This window comes from Bubalus kerabau, chromosome X (assembly GCF_029407905.1).
Source record: "Bubalus kerabau isolate K-KA32 ecotype Philippines breed swamp buffalo chromosome X, PCC_UOA_SB_1v2, whole genome shotgun sequence".
Taxonomy (NCBI): domain Eukaryota; kingdom Metazoa; phylum Chordata; class Mammalia; order Artiodactyla; family Bovidae; genus Bubalus; species Bubalus kerabau.
The window spans coordinates 119,123,696-119,137,906 of record NC_073647.1 but is presented as its reverse complement, the minus strand read 5'-3'; the positions used below and the strand labels follow the sequence as shown (position 1 = coordinate 119,137,906).

At 38.0% G+C, this 14,211-nt stretch overlaps 1 protein-coding gene across 6 annotated transcripts in view; it reads left to right on the top strand.

Annotated features, from left to right (window-relative positions):
• USP9X (ubiquitin specific peptidase 9 X-linked) overlaps positions 1 to 14,211 on the top strand; it is a 115,212-nt gene that overhangs the window by 23,432 nt on the left and 77,569 nt on the right. For all 6 annotated transcript variants that reach the window (XM_055564328.1, XM_055564326.1, XM_055564327.1 and 3 more), the window contains 2 exons: positions 9,737 to 9,990; positions 13,858 to 14,003. In XM_055564328.1, coding sequence (XP_055420303.1) covers positions 9,895 to 9,990; positions 13,858 to 14,003 — 242 coding nt within the window. In that variant the 5' untranslated portion in view covers positions 9,737 to 9,894. The remainder of the gene's footprint in view (positions 1 to 9,736; positions 9,991 to 13,857; positions 14,004 to 14,211) is intronic.

The following is a 14,211-nucleotide window of genomic DNA, read 5'->3' as shown; positions in this document are numbered from 1 at the left end:
CACTCTGCCTCACTTTCTGAGGCATGTCAACCTGACTGTGATGATGTTGAAATTGGGGAATGAGAGATGGACTTGGAAAAATAAGTTAGGGCTGATTGTGATTGATCTTGAACAGTATTATGTAAAAAGTAGAGAGGAGGAAGCCACTAAAGGTTTCAGAGACTGAAAATGTTGACATTAATTTAGCAATAATATACTAAAAAGATTGGTAGTGTGGAGACCATCCAGGATGTTAAAATTGGAGTCTAGCCTAGAGTGGTGTGAGTGGGAGTGGAAAAAATAATGTTGGACATGTCATAAAAGGAATTACTAGAACTGAAAAGGGAGAGGGTTTGACTTGTAGTTCACCACCACCACCCCCTCTTTTTTTTGTTTTGAGTGTTTACCTATTGTGTGCCAATGAATTCTTGGAATTCAGTGATGAGCAAAGCGCATACAGCTTCTGCCCTTAGAGTTGTTTTTTTTTTTTTAACTGTTCCTTGAGGCATGTGGGATCTTCGTTCCCGTGCTCCCTACCGTGGACTTTCAGAGTCCTAACCACTGCACTGCCAGGGAATTGCCGCTTGTGGAGCTTTTCTGTTCTGGTAGGGAGAGAGATCATACACAGGTGCTATGAAAGAAAATATCATGGCCCTGCTAAAAAATCCTCAAAGACCCAATGAAGACCAAAAAATGATCACTATTGAATTTTATTAAAATGCAAACCCTAAAATATCATGGCCCTGCTTAAAAAATCCTCAAAGACCCAATGAAGACCAAAATACTTCTCTTTGGGCTCATCTTGCAACTACTCTACCCAAAGCTGGTTCTAACTCCAATTCGCCTTCTTGTTGTTCCTTCAAAATGTACTTTCTCATGCTGACTGTGGAGCCTTTGCAAAAGTGGTCTTAGTCTGGCCCATACTGATTCACCAATCCTCAACTCTCCTTACTCAGAATCCATCAAGTACTCTCAGAGGCAACTGCATTTTTCTTTCATAGCACCTGTGTATGATCTCTCTCCCTACCAGAAGAGAAAAGCTCCACAAGCATTATATATATATAATGCCATCTTGGACAAACTGAAGTTACTTAATCGCTTAGCTTCTGCTTCTGTTTGTTAAATTGGACTGATAATCATGGAATAGGGATCCTGGGATTAAGTGAGGTTATATAAATAAAGGACCTACTATTGTGCCCCGTACATAAGTGCTCATAACTTGTCTAGAGTAATGTACAAATTAAGATGGAACTCGAAGGGGACCTGTGATATTGTGATTTATAATAAGAAATGGTCTTTATCCCAGTTACTGGCAACTGAGCTTTTAAAACTTGGCATTTTCTAAGTGGTGAGGATCTGGAAGGTGTCTGTTGTTAGGTTAATGAAGTGACTTGAAAAGCCCCTAGATCGCCAGGGATGGGGGCTGGTTGCCAGGGAAGCCAACCCTATGAATAGTGTTCTCCCTCCCTTCCTGAAGGAAGGGGAGAAAGGCTTAGAGGTCCTTAACGGCCAGTGATTTAATCAGTTGTGCCTAGGTAATGAAGCCTTCCTAAAACCCCAAAAGGATGGGTTTCAGAGAGCTTCCAGTTTGGTGAACCCGTGGAAATATGGGCCGAGTGGTGAGCCCAAAGAGGACGTGGAAATTCCATGCCTTTTCTCCATACCTTGCCCTATACCATCTGGCTGTTCTTAACTTATATCCTTTTACAATAAATAAACCAATAATGTAGTAAGTAAAATGTTTCTTTGATTTCTGTGAGCTGCTCTAGCAAATTAACCCAAGGAGGGAGTCTTTGGAGCCTCCATTCTATAGCCTGTCGGTCAAAAGCACAGGTGACAACTTGGATTTATGGCTGATATGTGAAGTGGGAGGAGGGTAAATCTTGAGCTGTCTTTTGGGAGATAGTGTCAGAATTGAGTTGAATTGTAGGACATCCAGCTGGTATCGATAATTACTTGGTGTAGGGCAAAAAAACACCCATTGTAAATAATGGGATACAGAATTGTAGAGCCACAGAGAAATTTTGAGTGGAATAGAACCAACAACTCCACAAAATAAAAAATCCTTGGATAGTATAAATACTGAAACGTGTTTTGCCTTACCCACTTAGAGTGGCTATGGATCATGGTGTATTGATATAATTGATTGTGAGGTGTGTCACAAATAATAATAATAGGTAGTTAAATAATTAGTTAAAACAAATACAGTGACAATGTTTGCAAATGAGTTTATCTAAAAATTAGTCGGGATTATCCCCCAATAATTTTCACTTAACATTTCAATGTTATCTTAGAAGGGATTTTTTAAAAAGCAGAAGTCCAGGTATTGCACAGATAATTAAAAGTACATACTTGTTTTTGATCGTTGTTTGTTTTAATTTTGTGTTCTGTTTCATATACTTTGAGGATTTTGGCAGTTTATCTCTGTCCATGGACGTGTGTCAAACCTGAAATACCCCATGTGTGTCATTTCTTATGTTGTAGAAGAACTGCTATGTAGGGAAGGATATTTTTTCTTCCAGACTACAATGCATAAAAAGTTTGTTTTTAAACATGTTGACTCTATCATAGCAATAGAAATTCCAGTTTAAGATTCAAAAATATCTAAGTACTCTTGGCTTAAAATAAGCCAATACACTAAAATAGTGGTTATTTTGAAATAAAGCTTAGTACTTAAAAGATGTTTCATATTGACTTATAATAAAGATGAGACGACTTACACATTTTGCAGTAAAATTTTAAACCAACATGTAAGTTCTTTCTTTCTGTTATGTGCTAGAGTATTAATTGCAAAATAATAGTTTGTCTAGTTAGTTGTAATTACGGTTTTCATTTTGTAGTGATCAGTCAGAGGAGTAAGGTCTAGTGCTAGGTAGGTATAGCTTGTGTTTCACAGGTATGTCTCTCACCGCTTGAGTCAAGTATTTTAAGAGGAAAACAAGGGTAATAGATGCCAATTAAACATGGAAAGTCACTAGATGAAGAAAGATAATTGAATAATTTTCCCCTTTGGTTTTGATACATAAAACCAGAATAGGTTAAGTTCTCAAGATAATTTCATGGATGTATATAAGGATGATTTATCAAATTAGTTTCTAATGAACTCATTTTGGTGATCAGTAAATAATTTGTTGGACTTGCCATTGTTGCTTGTTTGTCTCTCAATACATTGTGTAATGTTAGTTCCACAAGAGCAGAGAGATTTGCCAGCTGTGTAGTGCCATGTATTTATTCCTTTATGCTTAAAACACTGTGTGGCCCACTGTAGACACTCAGCATATATTTCTTAAATGACTAAGCTTTGAGTTTTTATTTTAACGTCCTTTATATTTTGGTTGAAAAGAGAAAAATTTAGAAAGAGAAGAGACTTTTTAAGTATAGTAGGATCATATATGTGGAATTGTAGAGACTTTCAGTGTGCTGTATAAAAGAGATACTGGAATGTAGGGAAAGTTTGAGCAGAGATGGAAGAATGTAGAGAAGGTCCTGTAGAGAAGGACCATTCTTTGTCTTGAGGGTTTCTGTGGTATTAAGGCCCTTCCATTTGAAAGCTGCTATAGAAATTCAGTCCTACAAAGTTTAAAATAAATACAAATGGTTGATGTTTATGGAATACTAGGTTATTTAGTATAATGGGTAACCAAGCTTTATCCAGGTAAACGTGATGCTATTCCCATCTTGGAACATGCTAAGTTTGAATATAAAAATACTATAGGTTCTAAAGGGACTATCCTTTTCAGCAAAATAACACTAAGGTAAATGGAAAAGGCAGCAGTCTGAGACCTCTCCCCAGATAAAACACCTAATATTGTCATTTTGTATTGCTGAAAATCCAAGATGCATTCTGGTAAAATTCGTGTGAAAGGGAGGGAGAACAATGACCCTTGCAGTACTCTTGTTTTTCTAAAATAAAATGTTAAGCTTCAAACTTTACTTTGTACAGTAAATTTTCACATTGTGATTTGTTGACTTTTAGTGTTCCTACAAGAAGTGGTGGCTATTGTGTCAGATTTTAAATAATTTGAATGATTATTGAGTTGCTCAGTTCTGTGTAGGATACTTTTACTTTGACTTGGTAGAAAGTTTGTTCTAACTCAGCTGCTGCTGCTAAGTCGCTTCAGACATGTCCAACTCTGTGCGACCCCATAGACGGCAGCCCACCAGGCTCCCCTGTCCCTGGGATTCTCCAGGCAAGAACACTGGAGTGGGTTGCCATTTCCTTCTCCAATGCATGAAAGTGAAAAGTGAAAGTGAAGTTGCTCAGTCATGTCTGACTCTTAGCGATCCCATGAACTGCAGCCTACCAGGCTCCTCCATCCATGGGATTTTCCAGGCAAGAGTACTGGAGTGGGTTGCCATTTCCTTCTCCAATGCATGAAAGTGAAAAGTGAAAGTGAAATCGCTCAGTCGTGTCCAACTCTAGCGACTCCATGGATGCAGCCTACCAGGCTCCTCCACCCATGGGATTTTCCAGGCAAGAGTACTGGAGTGGGGTGCCATTGCCTTCTCTGTCTAACTCAGCTATGAATGCCTAAATATCTGTGACTTGGAAGATAAGCTTCTTTAGAACCTTGAGAGTACTTCTTGTAATCAAGTAAAGGAGTGTGATAGCAATTCAAATCCCATCCACTTGAATTAAATGGGATTTATTAAGAAAGGTACCAGTGTTCCAGGGGATTCCCTGATGGTTCGAATGGTAAAGAATCTGTCTGCAGTGCAGGAGATCCTGGTTCGATCCATGTGTCAGGAAGATCCCCTAGGCACTCCAGTATTCTTGCCTGGGAAATCCCATGGACAGAGGAGCCTGGTGGGCTATAGTCCATGAGGTGGCAAAGAATTGGACATGACTGAGCAACTAACATTTCACTTAAAAAAAAATGAAGAAAGCTACCACTGTTGGAAATTCCCTGGCTGTCAGTGGTTAGGACTCGGCACTCTCACTGCCAGTGACCCAGGTTCGATCCCTGTGGGGAAACTAAAGTCTTGAAAGCCCTGTGGTGTAGCCAAAAAAAAAAAAAGGGAAAGAAAAAGGAGGAAAAAAATAGTGGTGTTATTCTTGGGTAACATAGTTGTAGTGTATCTTTGATTTTTTTTTTTCCCCTCCATTCAGACTTTCCACATTATATTTCAATACATTATTTTCAAATTCTTAGCTCAAATATTCAATAACTCTACGCAGTACACTATAGAAAAGGAAAAGACAATTACAATTTTTGAGAATTACTGTGTGTTTGGTATTTATGAAACACTTTTATCAAAATAATTCTCCTGACTCTTTTCTCTTTTTGCTGTGCTACATAGCATGTGAGATTTTAGTTCCCCAACCGAGCATCGAACCTCTGTCCCCTGCCTTGGGAGCATGCAGTCTTAACCACAGGACCACGAGGAAAGCCCCTTCATGGCATTTTTGTGGGTAGTACCGTCTGCTTTAAAGACCTGGAAAATTAGTGACAGTACTTGTTACTGGACTTTAAGATAGGGCAGCTTGTAAGTGGCAGAGGTGGGGTTTTGAGCAAGACTTATGTTTGAATCCAGAAATTACTTTTAATTGTTCCATTCCTGTGTCTTGTTCTTAATCTCTCAACCTAGCACACTAAGGGAAAAGTATCCAATTCTTACGTGGTGGTAGAGAGATGACTGTTAAAAATAGCAGAATAGAGCAGAGTATATGCTGTGCTGACACCTGCTGTGCCTGCCCAGCACAGACATGTGGAGAAGAGGGTTGAGTTCTGTGGTCTCAGAGAAACGTGTTATATGTGGGGAGAGGTCAGACTGCTGCCTTTTCCATTTACCTTAGTGTTATTTTGTTGAAAAGGATAGTCCCTTAGTTATCCACAGAATGCTTTTATCTAGAATAATTTGTCCTCTGACTTTTTGCTAGATATTTTTGATTTGTGTATAGATGGAGAGTTACTGAGATGCATATGAATGGAACGATGTTGAGCATAAACAAACAACATGAGAATATAATTTTAAGATGTTTTAAGTTAATGTCCTAATGTTAAAGGAGTACAAAGCAAGAGAGCCGTTTAATATATATATATATAATATATTATTGTGGGAAAAATACATAATCGATTTTAACCATTATTAAGAATACAGTTCAGTGGCATTAAGTGCATTAACATTGTGCAGCCATCACCACCAACCATCTCCACAACTTTTCATTCTCCCAAACTGCAACTCTGTACCTCTTGATCAATAATTGCCCGTCACCCCACTTTTCCAACCCCTGGTAACCACCTTTCTACTTTGCTTCTCTGAGTGTAGTTACGTCATATAAGTAGAGTCATGGACCGCTTGCCCCTTTGTGACTGATTTGTTTCATTTAGCATTACGTCCTCTAGGTACATCCAAGTCAGAATTTTCTTCCTTGTTAACGCTAAGTACTATTCCATTGTGTGTGTATACCAAATGTTTATCCATCCACCCTTGGATTTGCTTCCTGGAAATACCTTTTGAAGAGTGATGGCATTGGTTTAATGGACGAAGTAATAAAATTCACTTTAGAGTTATTAACTTATCTGTGTTTTGTTCAAGTCACTTCTTAGAGCCATGGTTTTCTAGTTTACAGGAAAATACCACATTCTATGTAAACTGTAAGAATGTACCTTAAAAATACCATTTTAATTTTGTTGTGCCTCAGGATTTGTTTCCAACTTGCCCTACATTTGGGAATAAATAATAGACTTCTTCTCACCCCCCAAGATTGTGACTCCTCACTTTCAGAAGGAGGTGTTTACTTGTGGGGGATACCATATGATGCTAGAAGGGGAAAATGGGGAAACAGTGTCAGATTTCATTTTCTTGGGTTCCAAAATCAATGTGGATGGTGACTGCAGCCACAAAATTAAAAGACACTTGCTCTTTGGAAGAATAGCAATGACAAATCTAGACAGTATATTAAAAAGCAGAGACATCACTTTGCTGGCAAAAGTCCATATAGTCAAAGCTATGGTTTTTCCAGTAGTCATGTATGGATGTGAGAGTTGGACCATAAAGAAGGCTGAGCACCGAAGGATTGACACTTTGGAACTGTGGTGCTGGAGAAGACTCTAGAGAGTCCCTTGAACTGCAAGGACATCAAACCAGTCAATCCTAAAGGAAATAACCCTGAATATTCATTGGAAGGACTGGTGCTGAAGCTGAAGCTCCAGTACATCAGCTGTCTTTTGCAAAGAGCCAACTCATTGGAAAAGACCCTGATGCTGGGGAAAATTGAGGGCAAGAGGAGAATGGGGCAACATAATGAGATGGTTGGATGGCATCACCGACTCAGTGGACATGATTTTGAGCAAACTCAGGGAGATAGTGAAGGACAAAGAAGCCTGGTTCACTTCAGTTCATGGGATCACAGAGTTGGACATGGCTTAGCGACTGAACAACAACCCATATGACGCTAATGAATCCATCTTGCACTCTTTTGTGAACATTCTCTTCAAGACCCCCCACCCCCAAGTTTTCCTTCAGTTCCTGACCTAGAGTCAACTGTTTAGTGGATGTTTTCACTGTTGTTTCAGCATCAAAAAGTGTACTTGTCACTGATGTGACTACTATCTACTTACTACTGTCTCCCCTCCCCTTTGAAAAGAAGTGGAAAGGAAATCGAAGTTCAGGATTGTAAACGCCAAGGAACCTCAGGTTCAGGAACGGACGTGGGAGTAGTGGCAGCCAGTTGTGGCTAATTCTGAGAAGAGAACAGACAGGGTGAACAGCAACACAGTCATTTGACTATCAGCTGTCAATTAGTAGAGCGTTGATCAGTGAACCAGACCTTCTTTCCCCTCCAAAGTATGTATTTATAAAGATTTGCATGTAATTTTGGGGAAGTTAATCCTCAAACCTGTCCATAGACCTCAACTGAGGTCTAAGACTTAAAACAGTCTTGATAGCTTAGATACAACTAGATGATGAGAGAGACAATGGAAGAAAGGAAGGGGGAAGCAGAGGCCTTCTTTTTAAGATTTGGGGGGAAAGGGAAGGACGGAAGTTGGTGAATTTTCATTTTGGTAATGAGGATTGAAGCACATTTATAGGCTAAGAGACATCCAGGAAAAGATTGAGGGGGGTGACAATTGAGATATTATTCATTGGGGATCATGAGTAATGGGATCAAAAGGAAGAGATTGGAGCAGGGTTGAAGTAGAGAAGATTGAAGTTGAATCGGTTAGCTGATGTTTTGAGTGGTAAGAAAAAGAATAGTTAATTTGCCAGCCAACCCAAAATGGCTGAAGAAAATGGTAGGTGGGTTTTTTAAATTGTCTGCTGCTGCTGCTGCTGCTGCTGCTAAGTCACTTTAGTCGTGTCCGACTCTGTGTGACCCCATAGATGGCAGCCACCAGGCTCCCCCATCCCTGGGATTCTCCAGGCAAGAACACTGGAGTGGGTTGCCATTTCCTTCTCCAATGCAGGAAAGTGAAAAGTGAAAGTGAAGTCGCTCAGTCGTGTCTGACTCTTAGCAACCCCATGGACTGCAGCCCACCAGGCTCCTCCGTCCATGGCATTTTCCAGGCAAGAGTACTGGAGTGGGGTGCCATTGCCTTCTCCGTTTTAATTGTCTACTTCACATAAAACTTTTTTGTAATGTAGGTTGTATAAAAATGGAAAGCAAAAGTGAGAGAGGCTGTTCAACCATGTTACCTTTTGTTTTTCCACTTTACGTATTAAAGATTTTTCCGTTTTTAGCCTCACCAGTGCTCGATATTATCAGTCTTAAACTTTTTATTATTCCAGTTTGATAAGTGAAAGGAAATCTTCTTAGAACCCCATCTCTGGGTTAAGTGATTATATTTAAGTTTGAGGCAAACATGGAGTAAATGGAAATGTGGTTTCCTTAAAACTAAATTACCTGTAAATCAATCAGTTGAGGCTCTCATTCTTGTGGCATATTAGAATCAGTTATGGGGGAGGTATTTTTAAAAGTACTGATGCCTAGGCTTAACTCCAAAGTATTGTAATTTATTCATTCTGAAGAGGGGTTTAGACATCAGTGTTTTTAAAAGCACCTCGGATGATTTTACTCTGCAGCCAAGAATACAGAATTGAGGGTTTGGTGGTCTTCCTCTATACAGCTTTGCTGCTCAGGTAGCAAAGAAGAATTCCATTGTTAAACAGTTTGTGTCTGGAGCCCTGCTGTGGCTCTGGGGGTGCCTGTGGCCAAAACCTTCCCAAAAGGGAAAAGTCGAGGTCATTTGACAAAACAGGTTGTATTGGAGGAATAGGATACAGTTTGAACCCTCTCCAAAGAAAAAGTCCCCCAAAGTTTTAAAGTTTCTGTTAAAACCACTTGTACATTTGTTTAGAAAGCATTTTAATACCCACGTACCAGTGATAAATGTTAGTTGTGCAGTTCTTCCTGAAATATTTTTAATAATTAGATTTTATTACTTGGTTTATATCTTACATATGTTTGTGAGATTGTGTATATTCAAGGCATTAGCAAGTTGAAGACAGTTTTTGCCACTCCATAATTGAATTGAAATAACAGCCAAATAAATAACCTTGATAATGTCTTTGGAATCCCAGGAGGAAACTGAAATATCATGAGGCTGTACTTGTATGTTTTCTTGATGTAACTACTGATGTACTATTATCAGTTTATTTAAATATAGTATTAATGAAACTAACTTTTCACTTTGTCCTCTCTTTTATATAGCCACCTTCTCCTGACTAGATTCACTGGTAATACTGAATTTGAACAATTCCTTAATGTTTTTTATGTCTAAAACAAATGTGCTTTTTTTTCTTTTACTTGTAGGTTATGCAATGGTCTCTGCAAGATGGTTTATTCTTGAATTGGAGCTTTTTAAGACTGACAAATGCTGGTACTTCATCTTCTATAAGTGGACTATAATTTCTTTTTTCAAGACAACTACATAAGCAGACAAAATTGCAAAGATCTGCCCTGTGTCGAGTATGACAGCCACGACTCGTGGCTCTCCAGTAGGAGGGAATGACAGCCAGGGCCAGGCTCCTGATGGACAGTCTCAGCCCGCCCTCCAACAGAATCAGGTAGGAAGTTTAATAGTTAAAGCTATGTTGGTGTATCTGTTACGGGTACAGATAGCCCATGTTCTAAATAACTAAATATCCCATGTTCTGAATAATTAGGAGCATATTATGAATAATTAGTGAAGTAACATAAAGCTGTTATTAAGAAAAATAAACGTGTGTCTTACACAGTAACAAGAATCTCAAATGCTGTATAGGTGGTGATGCTTGGGTATGTAGCCCCTTTTTTCCCTCTGGTGTCTTATTCTATCAGTAATCATTAAAGTTAAGCCCTTTGTCGGTTCCAGAAGAAAGCATTAAATCATTTGATGTAGCCTGTGGTGAGCGTATGGGGTCAAGTCATGTTGCTTGTGTTCACATTTGAGCTTTGCACCATGCGATGCTAGCTTTATGACTCTGGGTAAATTATATGACCTTTTAAGCCTCAGTTTTTCTGCTGTAAAAAGATAACAATACTGTAACTACTTCATGGGATCATTAAGAGGATCAAATGAAATAATATTTTCTAAGAGCTTAAAATAGATTTGGGTATCAAGATTTTATGCTGACCTCAAAACTCAGAGGGTAATAATCTTTTTCTGTTCTATGGATGAATTTGTGTAAGATTTCAGTTATTTCTGCATTAATAATTTCACCAGTAAAATCGAAACAATCTGGCCTGGAGCTTTATTTGTGGAAAGGATATAACTGCAGATCCAACTTTTTTTTTAATAGGGGGATTTTCTGATTTGTGTGTGTGTGTGTGACTTTTGGTAATATATTTTCTCAAGGAATTTGTCCACTGCATCTAGATTGTCAAATTTATTGAAGCAAGACTGTTTATAATATCCTTTTTTATCTTTTTAATGTCTTAGGATCTGTGGTAACATCTCCTTTTTCATGCCTGCTACTGCTAATTTGTGTTCTCTCTCCTGATTACCCTTTCCTAAAGGATTTACCAATTTCATCAAACCTTCCCTCAAACCAATTTTTGGCTTTAACTATCTCCCCCCTTCCTACTTGTATGCTTTTAACCCTTATTTCATGTTCCCTTTTACTTCTTTTGCATTTGAATTGCCGTTCTTTTTCTCACTTCTTGAAATGGGAGTTTAAAGAATTAATTTTCAGCTTTCTATTGTACATACTTTTATACCAGGAAATATTAAGTTGAATAAGACAAACATTAAAACTTGTAACGCAGCTCAGACAGAGCTTAGAGGTGAATTTGTCACTATGGGGCATGCACGTGAATCACAAACTTGCTTACAGTTGGTGCATGTTTCTGTAGAATTCTGTATGGGTTAGTGTTAGGCAAAAGTTATTGTAGAGTACTTACATCTGTCATTTAAGGATAACTTTTTATTGTCTAGCTATTATAGGTTATTCTCTCTATTGACAAGTATGATAGCAAAGAGTCGCACGTGTGTGCGCGCGCCCATTCGCGTCCTCCTCTTTCCCTCCCTCCTTCCCCCACTTTCATCCTCTCCCTCTGTCATTTTAGAGAAGTGACCAAGTCAGGTTTTAATAAATGTCAATTTTATTCCTTTTCCTCTCCAGTTCCCACTTTTAGGACATGTAATACTTAAGTATATGGTCACAGGTCTTGGACACAGTTAAGTCTTTCCTATGTCATAAATTTGTTAGCCAGTACTCATATTTCTTTAAATGTAGTCAGTTTGTGGTAGATGCCAGAGATTTATATTTTTAAACCAGGAGCTTCTAGTTGGATTTCCAGTGTCTATTGCCCTCTCTTTTCTGTTTCATACCTGCACCATGCACAGACTCCTAAATCATTCACCAGTGTTTGTGGTTTGCATGGCTTTAGGTAGAAATTAAATCTTACTCTTATCTTAAGGTATACTAAGCTCTTGGGTTTGTGATCTTCAACTTAATATTATGCATCTGCCTTATGTCCTCTTACTTTAAATAGCTCTTTACATTTTTGGAGATGATAATTTAAAAAGGAACAAGCAAATTGCATTCTTCCCTTTTTTTGGCCTCGTGGCTTGTGGGATCTTAGTTCCCCAACCAGGGATTGAACCTGGGCCCTTGGCAGTGAGAGCACGGAGTCCTGACCACTGGATCGCCAGGGAATTCCCACAAATTATATTCATAACCGTCTGTAGTATCCCTTTTTCGCTTTCTTATCCTCTGCTTTTTAATGTTAGGATTCTAGTTATTTCAAAAGGTTTAGCACTTAATGGACCTGGAAGAAGCAACCATAGCACTAATCACTGCCCACCTTATGGCTTACCTTGAAGGTATTTTTTTCATATGGCATAAAGGGAATTTCTAAAATCAGTCAGATTTTTCACTTAATATATAGTAATTTTTAAAAGGGTTCCCACAGGAGAGAATTTTAAGCTCTACTAAAGCTCAGTGATAAATGAAGCAGCCTTGGGAAAGGCCCTATGAGATGAACACTCTTGGGAGATGTTTATGGGAGGGTGCAGACTTTCTGGAATGGAATTTGGTAATATATATGTCAGCAGCCCTAAAAGAAATAATTTTTACCATTGTTGTACTAATTATATTCTCAGGGTCCTGTCCTAAGGAAAAATTGAAATTTTTTATGTAAAAGATTTATATATAAAAGTATAATTTTATGTTAGCAGTAAAAATTGCAGAATGCTAAATGTCCCTTAATTTTGTTTAATTGATTGAATGCAATGTCCATATGGCCATTAATCAGCTCTTTAAAAAAGATGATTAGTGATGTGGGAAAATACTTAAATAGAAAAAGACACAAACTTAAGCAAGTATTATCCTAATTTTAGTGAAAATTTATACATATATATGGACAGGATTTGTGGGGGTCACAGAACAAAAATTTCAGGAAATAATTGAAAATGTCTCTGGTGCTTTGGTGTACTATTATGGTTATCTTAATTGTTATTTTTGTCTTTACAATTTCTGTGAGCATATCTATAATACATATATACCAGAGGAAATGGGGGAGGCTTTTTAAAAATTAATGAAGCAGACTTCCTAAGTTACATACTTAAAATGCAAATATTTCTGTTGGGCTTCTAAAACTTGAATTCTGTTGTGTCGTTTTTTTGCCTTGAAACTAGCCCTTTAGCACCTACATAGTGTTCATCATCTTAAGTAAAGATTTGCTGTTTTCTTGCAAATTGGCTCTATGAATTCATGTATAAAGTTTGTAACTAGAATATAATATACCCACCTGTCTTTAGTACAAGCATTTGTTTACGCATCTGTTCAGTGAGTGCTAATAAAATGATCAACCTACAGTGGGTAGAAAATTCCACACAAACACACAAAAATCAGCTCAAAATTTAGATTAGTTTCAATTAGGAGAAAAATACTATCTGCTTTCAAAATTAATAAGGGTTATAAAAGTTCATTCACTTAGTTGTAGAAATACTGTGCACAGCTAAAGTATGGAGGGGGAAAAAAAGGAAGCACCAACAGGGAAGAGTAAAGTTAGCCTTATTAGTTGAAGATGAAGTCAGAGACTTTTTAATCTGTAAAATGTGTGCAGTAATTTGTATCATGAAGGGCTCATATATGGGAAATGTAAGTGGAGAAGCAGTACACATGGTAGATAAGAACTCAGACTTTAGAATTAGACCTGGATTTGAGTCCTGACCACAGAATTGGAGCTGTGTGACCTTGGGCTAATTACGTATTGTCCGAGGTTTTGTTTTTTTAATCTATTAAGTAGAAGAACACTTCCTTAGGCTGTTGAGGATTAAATGAAAGGATGTTAAAGTGTAGTAGCACACAGACCACCTGATACATCATACACTTACAGTGATCATGTCTTTACAAATTTAAATTATTTCCCCCAATTTGTTTCGGTGTTTGAATTATTAGATGTACGTTTGTTATAGAAACTTAAATCTGGAATATCTAATCTTTAAGACCTCATCGCCTGATTCCTCCAATGAAAATTCCCCGGCAACTCCTCCAGATGAGCAAGGTCAAGGTGATGCCCCATCACAGCTTGAAGATGAGGAGCCTGCATTTCCACATACTGACCTGGCAAAGTTGGATGACATGATCAATAGGTGAGTTGATTTTGTCTTGTTTTTTGATGTATGTCATACACAGGGAAAACAAGATTTTCAGCATAGTGATTAGTACTAAGAAAAGAGCAAGAGTGGATAGGAATATCACAGTTAACCATGTTGCCTCTTTAAATACCCTTAACATCTTAGTCATTGCCAAGTACTTTGCAACCTGTGGTTCTTAAGGGATTTAAAAATGAAAGGAAGT